This window comes from Nicotiana tabacum, chromosome 19 (genome assembly GCF_000715075.1).
Source record: "Nicotiana tabacum cultivar K326 chromosome 19, ASM71507v2, whole genome shotgun sequence".
NCBI classification, from domain to species: Eukaryota; Viridiplantae; Streptophyta; class Magnoliopsida; order Solanales; family Solanaceae; genus Nicotiana; species Nicotiana tabacum.
In genome coordinates this window covers 127,230,528-127,243,436 of record NC_134098.1, presented here as the reverse complement: position 1 = coordinate 127,243,436, position 12,909 = coordinate 127,230,528, and the positions used below count along the sequence as shown (strand labels likewise).

The following is a 12,909-nucleotide window of genomic DNA, read 5'->3' as shown; positions in this document are numbered from 1 at the left end:
TTATATATATATATATATATATATATATATATATATATATATATATATATATATATATATATATAATTTTATATAAAGTTTCTAAAATTTTATGATACATATTAGCCATTTATCTTTGTTTTTATATTCTAGTTTGATAGGTAATTAAATTATTCATCACTATTTGATTCAATTATCATCAATATATCTTGGTAAATGATAGATTTCTCAAAGAGCAATTGGTTTGATAATGTTACGTTGAAAATGTACTCGTCGAAATATGTGGTTGGTAGTGTATATCTCATATTTAAGAAAAAATCCGATAAATAACCGAAAAAAACGATAAAAACAGAATCGATAAAAAATGACTTAATTGATTTGGTTTGGTTCCAATATTTAAAAAATCGACTTACTTGGTTTGGTGTCTTTTTTGGAAAAAATCGATCAAAACCGAACAACATTCATACCTTTTGCTATGAACTATCCTCGCCTATTTTATCTATAGGCATTTCTATCGTTCTACTTCAACATTTTTTTTTTCTTTGAACTCATAAAAGTACAAGTACTTAATAGAGAACCCACCAATGTTTCATCAAATTAAAGAGCTCTATAATACCATGGTTATATATTACTAGCTATCATATTACTGACTACATACAAGATTAGAAGATGTAGGAGCCACCAAATAATTAGTCTTTATTATTTAGAAAGTCCTTAAAAGTGCTTTTAGTAAGAGATTTCTGTTATGATGAGAGCCTTTTTAAACTTCATACATGACATTCATGGAGCAAGAATTTGGAGTTACTCGGTTCGAAATTTTAATTCTTCTAAGGTATTGGGGTCTAAATTAAGAATTTGTATAATATTCAATAAATTTTTTAAAACAAATATAAAGTTTGGATCAAAGTTACTGGGTTCGACCGAACACGTAACACGTACTGTGGCTCCGCCCCAGCATGGACCTCTCCTAAACTACTAATCTAAGTATGCAATTGTATTTTTCTTTCATTATAACATAATGAATTGTATAGTACTTATACAAAACCAACTAGACACCGTCCATGCAAAAATAATTTTCTTTTGGCGAAGAGTAGATGTCCTCACTGGAAAAATGAAAATGACCTAAATAATTGGGGGCCAAAAAAGTATCTTTTTAATTTCAAAATGGGACTCTCAGTAGTAAGTGGACAAAATAGACAACTGTTTGCCAAAATACTATATTAGGCTGTTAAAACTCACCAAATGCAAATGGTCCCATTCAATGAATGAAGCTTTTTGTGACTGTAGAGAGACCATGCTAATCCAGTTTTTGACAACTCCATCCTCTTCATATTTTCACAATATAATCATATTCTTTTCTCATCCGAATTATTTAAATATTTAATTTTTTGTTAATATTCAAATTTTAAAGGTGCTTTTTCCATCATAATTAGGATTAGTGAATTGAAAATTTTGAAGATTAGTTAAAAGTAAATTCCACCAAGTGCTGACAGGTCATCCATCATGTGAACATCAGTCCACCCTGTTTCTTACTTTTCAAAAGAGCTGGCTTTGTGGGGGTGGGGTTTTTGGGGGGGGGGGGGGGGGGTGTTGTTGTATGTGAGTGTGGTTCTCTACTTACTTCTGTATGCTTTGAGAGCCTTTCTTGGGCTATTGCCAACCATATCATTCTTTTTCCTTTCTTGTCTATTCCTTTTTCTTTCTTTCTTTAATCTACTGAATCTTTTCTATCAGTTTAAGAGGGATCATTTCTTTGAATTCTTCATAATCATCAGTCTCTATACATGGCTACTGAAACTGTTACATCAGATCATCCTATACCTGCCTCTGAGGTAAGCTTCTATGATTTTTTCTCTTCAGTTGCTAATGAATTTTACCAGATATATTTGTTTTTTGTATCTTGTTTTGAATGGATATATATGTTGACAGCTTTCAAGTACTTTATTTTTGGTGGTTTGGACATAGATAGAGTTTTGCAGCAAAAATACCCTTTAGCCTGCTTTGTCATCTGCTATTATTATGTGTTGAGTTTATTATCATAGACCGAACAAAGTTTAGATGTTATAAAAGAAAATTGTACCAAAGTAAAAAAGAAGAATGAGATCTTTTTAGCTCAAGGATCCTATAGAATATTGTAAATTAGATTTTTTTATAAGGATGTTAGGGTGATAAGCCTTATTAGTCACTGATATCTATGAGAAAGTAAAAGAGATAATTTCACTGTTCAAGTGAATTTTATCCGTCTTCAAAACAGATTTATGTAATACTCTAGTTTTTATTACTCATGATATCATAAGAAAAAAATTGATGAAATGTCTGATAAGTGACATCTCTGCTGAGATGAAAATTAGTTGCTTTGCTTGTGAGAACTGATTTTTGTGTGTAGGAATACTGGCCTGTTTCTTTGTTTATTTCGTTTTCTTGTTGCTTTCTTATCCTTTGACCTTTGAATGTAACTTGAACATGACAAAAGTTAGTGTTATATGAGTTCGCCAAAGAAAAAGCCTCATCACCCTCTTTCCTAGGGTGCTTTATGTCAATGTCAATCTTTGTTGAGACTGATGAGGAAATTACCATTTGTATTTCCCTAAATTTGTCCTTTTCTTAACTAGTTCAGATTTATGTATTCCATTAAGTTTCTTCAAAGAAGTGGGCACTGAGCTACCACACTTGAAAACTGAAAGCTTATTAATGTCCAAGATTTCATTCCTTTTTTCAGTTCACCATTCTAAAAAGTAAAAATTTATATTCCAGCTTTTTCATTTTCCTTTTAGTCCTGTGGATTCAAACATTTTCTCATTTGATTTCTGCTTGATATCTCTTTTTTATTCTCTTCTCATTGCTTCTTCAATGTTTATTGCAGAAAATTGAGAAGGAAGTGCTTGAAGAGGTTAAGACTATGGAAGAAGAGAGTGTAACCCCTACTAAAGAGAATGGAACAAAACCAATAGAAGAGGATTCCCCTAGTCCACTGGTTTCTTCTACTGAATCAGTGGAAAAAATAGAGGACACAAAAAGCGAAGCTCCAGTAATTGAAGAGCCAAAGAAGGATAGCGAGGAAGAAAAGCCGAAAGCTGAGGAACCAGGCTCAACTATAGCTGAAGAAGTACAGAAAGCTGATGAAGGAGAGAAGCCAACAATAGAGGAGCAACCAGCAACCATTATTGAAGAATTAAAGGAGGAAGAAAAGCCTAAAGCTGATGAACCAATTTCAGTAATAGTCCAAGAAGTAAAGAAAGCTGATGAGGAGCCAACAATAGAGGAACCACCACCAACCATCCTTGAAGAGGTAAAGAAAAGTGATGAGGAAGAGAAGCCAATAGTTGATGAGCCATCGCCCCCGGCAATTGAAGAGGTAAAGAAAGCTGATGAGTACCAGAAGCCTAAAGCTGATGAAATATCGCCACCTCCGCCCACAACTGACGAGGAGGAGAAACCAAAAGCTGAGAAACTGGCAAGCACACCTGCTACTTCAGCAGAATCAGAAGAAAAGACCGCAGACAAGGAAATTAAGCCTCCAACTATTGAAGAAGTTAAGAAACTAGATGAGGCGCCTGCATTGGATGTTACTAGCAAAGATATTCCAGAATTATCCAAGGAACCTGCCCCTGAACCAGAAGCTCAAAGTATTCCTGAGCAAGTTGTTGATGTTACCAAAGGTGAACTAGAGGTGCAACCAGGGGCTGAAAAGGTTGAAATTTTGGAGAAAGGATCTGAAAATGAGCCTGTCAATGAAAAGCCTGAGGAGCCGCCAACAACAGTTGACGTTGTGGAAACATCAGTTGAGGCAGTTGAGGACAAGAAGGAGCAAGCATATTTAGAGGCCAGTGAACCACAAAAAGCTGTTGTAACAGTGTCAGAAGTTCCAGCGGCAGAACCTAAGATAGAAGAAATTTCAGTAGCAGCTCCCATTGCAGAGGAAAAGCCAACTGAAGCTGCTGAAAAGATTGAGCAAGAAGCTGCTGAGGCCGTTACTGGAAAAGATGAAGCGATTCCAGTAGATAAAGTAGAAGAAGCCCCAAAAGGGGAACCTCTTCTTGCAGAGAGCTCGAAACAAGTAACTTCAACCACTTTAGGAACACTAATGCAGAAAACAGATGAGGAAGGCCCTGCTGAAGTTGCGGGAGACAATGCTGTTGTTGAGGAGAAAGAAAAGGAATCGGTTCCAGAGGCTACAGTTGCTGAAGCACCAGCAAAAGAAGAGGTAGAAAAAGTCAAAAGAGAAACAAAGGATGTGAAAACTGATGATCAAGATAAGGGAGAGAAAAGTGTTGCGACTGAGGAATTAGCTGCACCAGAAGCAAAGGTTATTGAAACATCTGAAGTTGCCGAAAAGGCCCCAGAAGTGGAGATTAGTTCCAGAGACATTGAACCAATTGCTGAAAATGGGAGCAAAAATGAAGAGAAAATTGCTGCAACTGAAGCCAATGAAGCTGCAGAAGTTGAGAAGAAAGTGGATGAGGCAACAGCTAATGCTAGTGAACCTTCAGCTGAAGAAGCTCAGAAGCCAGAGACAGAGGCAAAAGATGAGAAAATTGCTGAAGCTGAGAAAGAAGTTGAGGAGATAGCAAAAACAGAAGAAGTTCCAGTGAAGACAAAGCAATCAAGCAACCTTATGTCTAAGGTGAAGCAGTCCCTTGTAAAGGCAAAGAAAGCAATCATTGGCAAGTCCCCCAACTCCAAATCTGAATCAAAGAATGAAGTCAAAACCAAATAAGATATCAGAAGCTCTGAGATAAATATTACAATGATCCGAAGCGAGTAAATTTACTAGTGGTGTGATCTTTATTTTTCTTATTCTTAATCTTTTTCATTTTTTGGTCACCAGGGGTCAGGTATATCGCTATGTTGTCTTGTTTCGTATGATTCTAGTGTTTGCCCATAGGTATTGTATAGTTGTGCTTTGCTTTCTACTCTTCCAAACTAGAGAGAATGTTCCTTTTTATGATTTTCTTTTCATATTTGACTGTTGAGTTTGTGAGTTTGTGGAAAAACATATTCAATTGATTGGATAATGATGTACATAAAGTGTCATATTTCTATATATAGGCTTGTCCTTGTTGCTTGTCCTTATTGTTGTTTCTTATTATGGTTAAAAAGTCTTTATTCACGAGTTGTTGGTCATTGATCTGCTAATCTGTTTGCAAATACACTTGAATCTTTTGTGCTTTGCTGCTTCAAGCGAGCAAGAATGTACGGCTACAATGGGTTTGTTATTCTTTTGGTGTCTACAAAACGAAAATCTGTTGGAAACCTGATATGGTTCTTCTGAAAACTCGTTTAATCACAAGCTTCAAAAACTTCCTTTCCCTTTACAAGGCTTACAACAACAACTACTACTACTGCCTCAATCCCAAATAAGTAGGTGTCGAATGAAATATCCTCATTTCATTCTTTAAGCTCAACCCATACCACTATCATTACCAAACAAAATAAAAGTTACCTTTACAAGGCTTGCTTTCAATATTTTCACTCCATTCATGTTATTGCATAAAAGGAGAGTTAATGTCATATCCAGAGGCATACACAGAGATTTGCACTATCAGTGGCCATCTATTGTTACAGTTTGACAAGTACAATGTTTTGGACGGGGATGGTAATTCTAAACTGCTTTACACTGATGTTCACTTCGCAATATTTTCAAGTGGTGTCGACATATAGTATTTACATGTTATTTTTAAAGTACATATTATTTTTAAAGCGGGGTCAAATGATACTACTTGATTCTAATAAGTGTCTCTGCTACTGGTCATATCCATTTTTGGAAACAAAAGGATAGGCAAAGAGAATCCACCATATAAAAGTAGAAAGAAGGGAGGAGGAGACAACACGTCTTCTCCTTAATTTTCATCACAGAAAATTAATTGAATCAAAAGTGGAACAACAACTGGGACATGTAGCTTCATGTACAATAAATTCACCAGTATTGGCAATCAAGCTGGATTGATGACGTGAAAAGGACTGCTCCTGTATACTCCTTCTCATCAGTGACTATCACCTTTCAAAATCTTATAACCAACTTTCAATATTCAAAACTTGTATGATGTATCATCGCTCAACCATGGAATCGGTTAAGACAAAGTCAATAATACACATTAAATTGGTAATTGTTCACGTTGATGGAGCGGGGACATTAAAAACACTGCACTAAAAACTTTCTTTTCATAATCTTTCCCTTGTTTCAAAAGTTTTTGAGTTGTTTCATAGAGAATCAAGAACGTGAGCAGGACGATAAAAGCCATCAGCATTGCTTTTTTAAATAACAGTATTGTCCAAACCAACTTGCACCATCTCAACTATTCCATGTATCGAATAACTCTGTCTATCAAGGACTAGGCATATGCCAAGAATTCGTCCAAAATGCTTTTTTTGATTTTCCCTTCTTCCTATAAAAGCCTCCTCATATCCTAAACTAACAGGGACATAATTAGTTGGGAAGAGAAGAGGGTTAAAATTTTCAAAAAATGCTTCATATTACTGCACCTATTCTGCTTGGAGAAAAATACCAAATATTGAAAAGTACAGATGAATAAATGAGAACTGGCTTGCGCTTTCTTATTATTAGAGCACATGTTGATATGTCTGGTACACATGACATAACACAGTTGAGATGCCAAATACATGATCCTTCATGGGGAGGGTGGGAAGAAGTATGCTCCAACTGCTTTTAGATATCTTGGATGTACATTTGAAGGAGAAAATTATGGTCTCTCTTTACATTACCAAAATCTGTGCATTCGTCGTGTATGTTGATGCTACATTCCGATGGTAGTTGCAAAAACCAGCATGGAACTCTACCAGTTAACAACAATTCGATTTCAGAACTGCATACTGGTCGGATTTAAACGGGGCAACCTTCCGCTGATTGAGAAAATGACCTCTTCCATAAGATGAACAATCCACGGTCAGTGATCAGAACATAAAGTTGTGTCTACAGACTGGAACCTGGATAAAAGACTCAGATCGTTCAGTGAAATACTCTATCTTCCAGGTCGCATACCCAAAAGCGAGGAATATACGTACAACAAATGGTGTTTTGGCAGAGATTCGCAATATAAACTTCACTTTCACATCTTATCATAAGGAATGAAGTTGCTCCTCACTACATTAGAGTCACTGATCAAACTGAATGTCACAGAGTTTTTTCTAATACAAACTCACCAGCTTCACTTCCAGGCACATCTGTTTGGTTGGTCAAGTTATTAGCTGCACTACCAGTAACATCAAGGAGTTGATCATTTTTTTGCACCAAAGCTGATTTGTCCAGAATTTCATTTGCTGCTTGCACCTGATATAGCAGGAAAGAGAACTGATTAAGACTATGCAGTGCTGATGTTATATGACTGACAAGGAAAACTTTTAGCTCGCCATGAGTTAAAGCAAAATATACCAAGGGTCAGTAATATTTCTGGGCCATGACTGCAAGCAATTATTGTGTTAGACGAATTTGCACTTGGCCCAGGAATCAGGATAATACAGGAGCATTTTTACAGTATTAGTAATTGACCCTCAGCTTAGGGACAGAAGCAGAAGGAAAATAAGTCAATTTAAATGGCAACTACCATGGAATATCATGAACCTACCATGGAACCAGAAAATTCAAAGTGTCTCCAAGTGTGTGCTAGTAAGCCAGTAATAACCATGAAGAAACTCAAAGCATTTGCCTAAGTCACCAACTAGATACCAAGCTATTCGCCATGGAATTTGAGAAATATCTAACAGCACTAGGAACCAACAGCAGCATGTGTGACCCAAGAAGAATTCTGAGTTGCTCCTGAATATTGAAGTTTGAACAAGCTGGCACACCTAGAGGTCCCTTGACATTAGGTGCATCCCTAGTCTCCCTAACAAGCTTCCTACGAGGTATCAGCCTTTTTCAAAATCAGCATTAGTCTTCATATGTAACATCCTCCTAATTACAGCTATACAGAACTGTGCAGCAGTTGTGACATAATGGCAAATGAAGCCAGAAATGGAAAACCTTTCTATAGATTCCACCTTTATACTTCTCTATTTCGTAATAGATAATTGGCCATTTCATGTAGAAGAAAAAGAAGACAAGACAGTTATGAGTTGCATCCTATATATCTTCAATTACATTTAATATTTCTTCCGTTTATTCTCCTCTCAACAGAAAAATCTCACCAAATATATGCAGCATGACTCCTCAATAATAAACACCCTCTCTCTCCCCACTTCCACTGATTGTTCATAAACATGAATCTTTATCTACAGAATAATGCTATGTGTCTGCATCCATTTATACATATCATCACTACACACAAAGAGACTATATAGGAATCAGTAACTTCTATTCTCCAGCAAACAGAGTTTATAGTGCTTGTTTTCTTTCATTTCGTACTCTTCTTTTTTTCTCCTTTTCAATAGATAGAACATGATAAGTCCTTGATAAAAATACACACCTGACTGCATGTCTGATTTATTGGGAGGCTAGATTCAGCATCACGGACTATCCGTGAGTTCTTCTTGTGTACTGGATTTTTGGAATCCAAAATTGGTGGTACACTCGGTCTGTCCACTGAAACTCCTACCCTTGCAGCGTTCAAAGGGACAGCAGCACCAGTTGATGATTGCCCTGCCAAAGGAGCCAAAGATGGTCGTGGGATTGGCATGGGAAGTCCTTGACCAGGATGTGCAAAGGCATGACGACTAGATACAGCTATTCCTGGATAAGCAGCAGTGGCAGGAATTGGAGGTGACGGAAAATGAGATCCTTGAACAGAGGGGATTGGAAAAACAGGGCAGCCAGACGATCTACCATTCATGTCAAGCATACCCATTCCATAGCCCATCCCCATTCCCATACCCATCCCTAAACCCATTGGAGAGAAATGTGGCATTTGGGCAGCATGCATGTGCTGCACTCCAGCAGGAAACATCATTGGTGGGACACAAAACCCTGCTCCCATAGACATTATCTGCAAAAAAGGGGATGAACCAATTAGCAATTGTAGTTATGACTCTAATTCTCAGTTCTTAAAAAAAGCATAGAAAACCATCATCTAACCTGTACTTGCAGTTGAAGTGTCTTCAAATACTCAATAGCTTCATCAAGCATTGAAGCTTTATCCGCCTAGCAATCAATAAGGAAAGCCATCAAAATTATTGAAAATGAGAAACTACAGGAGGAGTTAGGATACAATAAGGTTGGGTGATGGTTACTTTTAAGATTACCAGCAACACTTCATCAAACCGTGTCAGTTAAAGCAACTTGAAATATATGAGTGAAATACCAGCAAAATCTTACTCTAGCTTATGCATTGAGCTCAAATAAGTTACTGACATTTTCTGAGTTTTTAACTAACTTAAAGTTGATTGCTTGATGAAGTATGGTAGAAAAAGAATAGACAAATTTTTTTTCATATAGAGAAAGGTGATAGGAGCTAGCACTAAGTAAGTGTTGTAGTAATTACAAGTGCGCAAAACACCAAAAGACAAAATCCCTTTCCAATCTTACAGGGATTACAAAAAAGGAACAGACAAAATCACATAAATCAACTTCTCAGCATGACTTTAACTTATCCAAAGACTTTTTGTACCTTATTGCAGTTGGGTATTAGTTCCTGTAATGCACGCATCTTTTCATTAATCCTATCCCTTCGCCTCTGTTTGCAGAAAATGAATCAGAATGCATTTATATCTAAATCATCTTAAGAAGATTTACGACCTCAAAATGCAAAAGGCACAGATGATGTGTTAATGGTCAGCTCACCCGCTCAGACAAATTATGCACCTCTGCAGCTCGGCTTCTCTTTGAACCTGTACCTCCTCGAGTAGGGCATGTTTTTTTTATACCAACAGATTCTTCTTCAACATCCTGAACAGAAGATATTTCCTTGTCAGACTCAACATCTTAACAAAGATGTAACATACTACAAAACGATGTTAAAAGTAATGGCCTTTAAGTAATAAACTTACTTCACTTGGACACCCGGAATCCTCATTATCTCGGGTTTTCCTCTTTAGATTATGAGGCTGATCACTTGATCCTCTCTCTGCACTGCTACCAGAGCATACAGATGAGCAAACAACCCCATGTTCAACATTTCTCTCACCATCAGCTGTATCTGTCGTTGCCTTTGCACCAGTAAACTGACCAGGGGTGTTGGCACTATTACTCGAACGATCTCTGAACACATTATCAGACTGTTCAACACGACATGATCTATCATGAAAGCTATCCCCAGATGCTCTTGACTCGAGTTGGGAAGGTACCACATTAGTTGGATAATGGAGGTCATTTTCCTTCTTGGAACTTAAATAGTCTTCAACTGCTGCAGCATTTACATTATTGTGGCTATTTGTCACATTTTCTCCTTCTTTACTCCCCTTTGCTTCTACGGTATATGAATCTGAGACATTCGGACCCCCAGTAATATTTTGAAGCTTCGCTGCTTTAACAAATGTAGCAGGTCTTGAGAAATGTGAAAAGTTCGGCAAACTGGAGCAACTTCCAGACATATTTTGCTTTTGGATTTTAATGCTTTTGACCTCACCAGCTGCAGCTTGATTTTGACCTGAATCCCCATACACAGACACTGGAGTATTGCTAATTTTACTGCTAAAGACATCTGAAACTCCTGATTCTAGATGACCTTTCTGAGGTGCCAATGAACATAACAGGCTAAATTTGGAAGAAGGAGAAACCTTTCTTTGCTCAAAATTACCAGCATTATGAATAGGAACACTATGTGAATCCCTAATCATCTTATCGGAACTACCTCTCTTATTTATTAAACCAAATTCACTCTGTCTGGATGGTTCATTTGCCGTCAAACCAGATATTTCAGGCAAAAACTGAGAACAATAATCTTGTTGAAGACTATCATCTGCTGCATAACCTAACCAAGGCACCCCTTCATCCTCTTGAATCAAATCCAGTTCATCAGTGGGCACAGATAATGGCATATCATTCAACATAGAGTCCATCACACCAAACTTCCCAATCTTTGAGACATTTGATGGAAGTTTATTAGGAATAGGGTTCTTCTTAGCACTACTGGACTGGCCTTGCATCATAATCTGACCATTTTCCCATACAAGCTCAACCAAGTCATTCTCAGGACTGCATAAATACCAAGAAAATTTCTCAAAACATAGCAAACAACCAACTAGCTAAATATTAAATCAACTGGTTCCAATCAAAGGCATAAAACAAAATGCAAAAATGGAAACAGTACTCACAAAGAAGAGAGATGAGTTGTAGATGAGATTCTCTGTTGGCCAGATTCAAGCTTCCCTCTAGCCATTTTCAAAAACTCAGAGAGAGGCATGGTGGAGAGGTGTGTGATAACTGCTAACTCAGAATTGCTCTAACTTTGGGCACTCTGACATTTTTAGGAAATCTTCCACACCTAGTCCAGTAGCATTTTTTTTTTTCCAGCAAAAATCCAAACATTTTAGAATTCTCAAGCATATAACACTGAAAACCAAAAACTGTTTCCATAAACTAATGTCCTAATCAGTAAAATTATATAAAACCCATAACAGTAGTAAGGATATAAATAATTAAGTTATCAGTCAAAGTCCCAATTGTTTAATGGGGTTTCATAAGATACTTTAAAATAATAAAGCAACCAACTTGAGATTTCTTTGAGTTAAAAGTTCAATCTTTTTATTCAATTTCAATCATTAGAGTACAAACCCCTTCAAGATTTCTATTAATTAACAACCCACAATTATTTATACACTAATATAAAAAATTACTAGTTAATTTAAAACAAAACCCACCTCTTCAAAACACACGAAAATTAACACTCAGCTCCAAGATCAGCTCTCATCCAAATGAAAAAAGCACCAAACTTTATGCAAGAAAATCTCAGTCTTGAACTAAGTATTATTTACTTCAAAGATAACTTCTTTTATTCTTGAAAGTACCAATATTTGGGTCTCCACATGCTCAGCCTAGCTTTCCAAAAAAGTACAAATCTTCACAGCTAAACTCCCACTTGGGTTTTTAAGCTCCAAGAAAAACAACTGTACTTCTCGAAAATGTAAAGAAGATTTAGAGAGAGAGAGAGAGAGAGAGAGAGAGAGAGAGAGAGGAGGGATAAATAAAGAAAAGAAAGTAATCAGTTAAAAAGATTGCAAAGAGAGGGTATTGGGTAGTAGTAGAAGGCGGCGAAAGACTTGGGAATTTGCAGGTGGCCGAGGTATGAAGGCACTCTCCACAGTAAATATTTTTGAACAGAAATAAAGCACAGGAAGAATGTAGAGTACTCGCTTTTTTAGCTTAAACAGAGAGCATACGCTTCCAAATCTGTCGTGTTTTTAACCATGGTTAAGAAAAAGTACACTTAATAACTTAACCACAGTCATATTTATCCTTTTGGAGTAGTTGTTGGAGTACTATTGTCGGGTTTGTAGTATGATTAATTTTGTGTTTATTTTACGTGGATGGAGACCGTTGGTCTGATCAAACGGTTGCTTATAACCTCTCATTACATCAACGTTATTTCATAGTCAGCACTTGTTTTTTCTTTTTCCTTTTTTTTTTCCTTCTTTGTGATAAAAATGGAGAACTTTTCAATTTTGTTGAAATGAACTACAAGAAATTCTCTGTTTTTCCAATTTCAGTTCAGTAAATATATGGTTCAACCAAAGCAATAATAAGCTCGATTTGGTCAGAATTCTTACGACCAACGTTGTTGGTACGTTGACCATCATTTCATTAACCTTTTTCTAGATAACATAACATAAATTATGTGAAAGTCTAGTATAATAAATGTGCTTACCTCAATTAGAAGGAAAAAACACTTAGACCTCAATATTGCTACTGAAATAGGTTCTTATTCGGTGATGTACTCGTTATAATACTTTGGTTACTTTAATCTAGGTCCTCATAATAGCACTATACAAAAAATCGAATATATACGTATATATATATGTAGTGTTGTCATCTCTATCAAG

The 12,909-nt window shown here is 36.4% G+C and overlaps 2 protein-coding genes across 8 annotated transcripts; one reads left to right on the top strand and one right to left on the bottom strand.

Annotated features, from left to right (window-relative positions):
• The first annotated feature begins 1,229 nt into the window (after positions 1–1,229).
• LOC107784592 (uncharacterized) lies at positions 1,230–5,048 on the top strand. 2 transcript variants are annotated; one of them, XM_016605742.2, is made up of 2 exons: positions 1,230–1,811; positions 2,843–5,048. In XM_016605742.2, exons 1-2 carry the CDS (start codon positions 1,764–1,766, stop codon positions 4,694–4,696), a joined length of 1,902 nt encoding a protein of 633 aa, XP_016461228.1. In that variant the 5' UTR covers positions 1,230–1,763; the 3' UTR covers positions 4,697–5,048. The 2 variants fall into 2 exon arrangements, with proteins under 2 accessions (XP_016461228.1, XP_016461229.1); XM_016605743.2 differs by lacking the exon at positions 1,230–1,811 and adding an exon at positions 2,590–2,714.
• A 1,461-nt stretch (positions 5,049–6,509) lies between these two features.
• On the bottom strand, positions 6,510–12,266 carry LOC107784593 (transcription factor PIF3). Of its 6 annotated transcripts, none has more exons than XR_012702953.1 (10): positions 11,731–12,266; positions 11,185–11,354; positions 9,919–11,065; positions 9,713–9,817; positions 9,540–9,605; positions 9,008–9,073; positions 8,403–8,918; positions 7,563–7,850; positions 7,003–7,267; positions 6,510–6,924 (listed from the first exon to the last, which is right to left on the bottom strand). XR_012702953.1 is itself a non-coding variant. In XM_016605744.2 (9 exons), exons 2-9 carry the CDS (start codon positions 11,271–11,273, stop codon positions 6,911–6,913), a joined length of 2,130 nt encoding a protein of 709 aa, XP_016461230.1. In that variant the 5' UTR covers positions 11,274–11,354; positions 11,731–12,266; the 3' UTR covers positions 6,510–6,910. The 6 variants fall into 6 exon arrangements, 1 of the variants encoding a protein (XP_016461230.1); XR_001647716.2 differs by having other exon boundaries at positions 7,141–7,267; XR_012702954.1 differs by having other exon boundaries at positions 7,563–7,835.
• Positions 12,267–12,909: the final 643 nt, after the last annotated feature.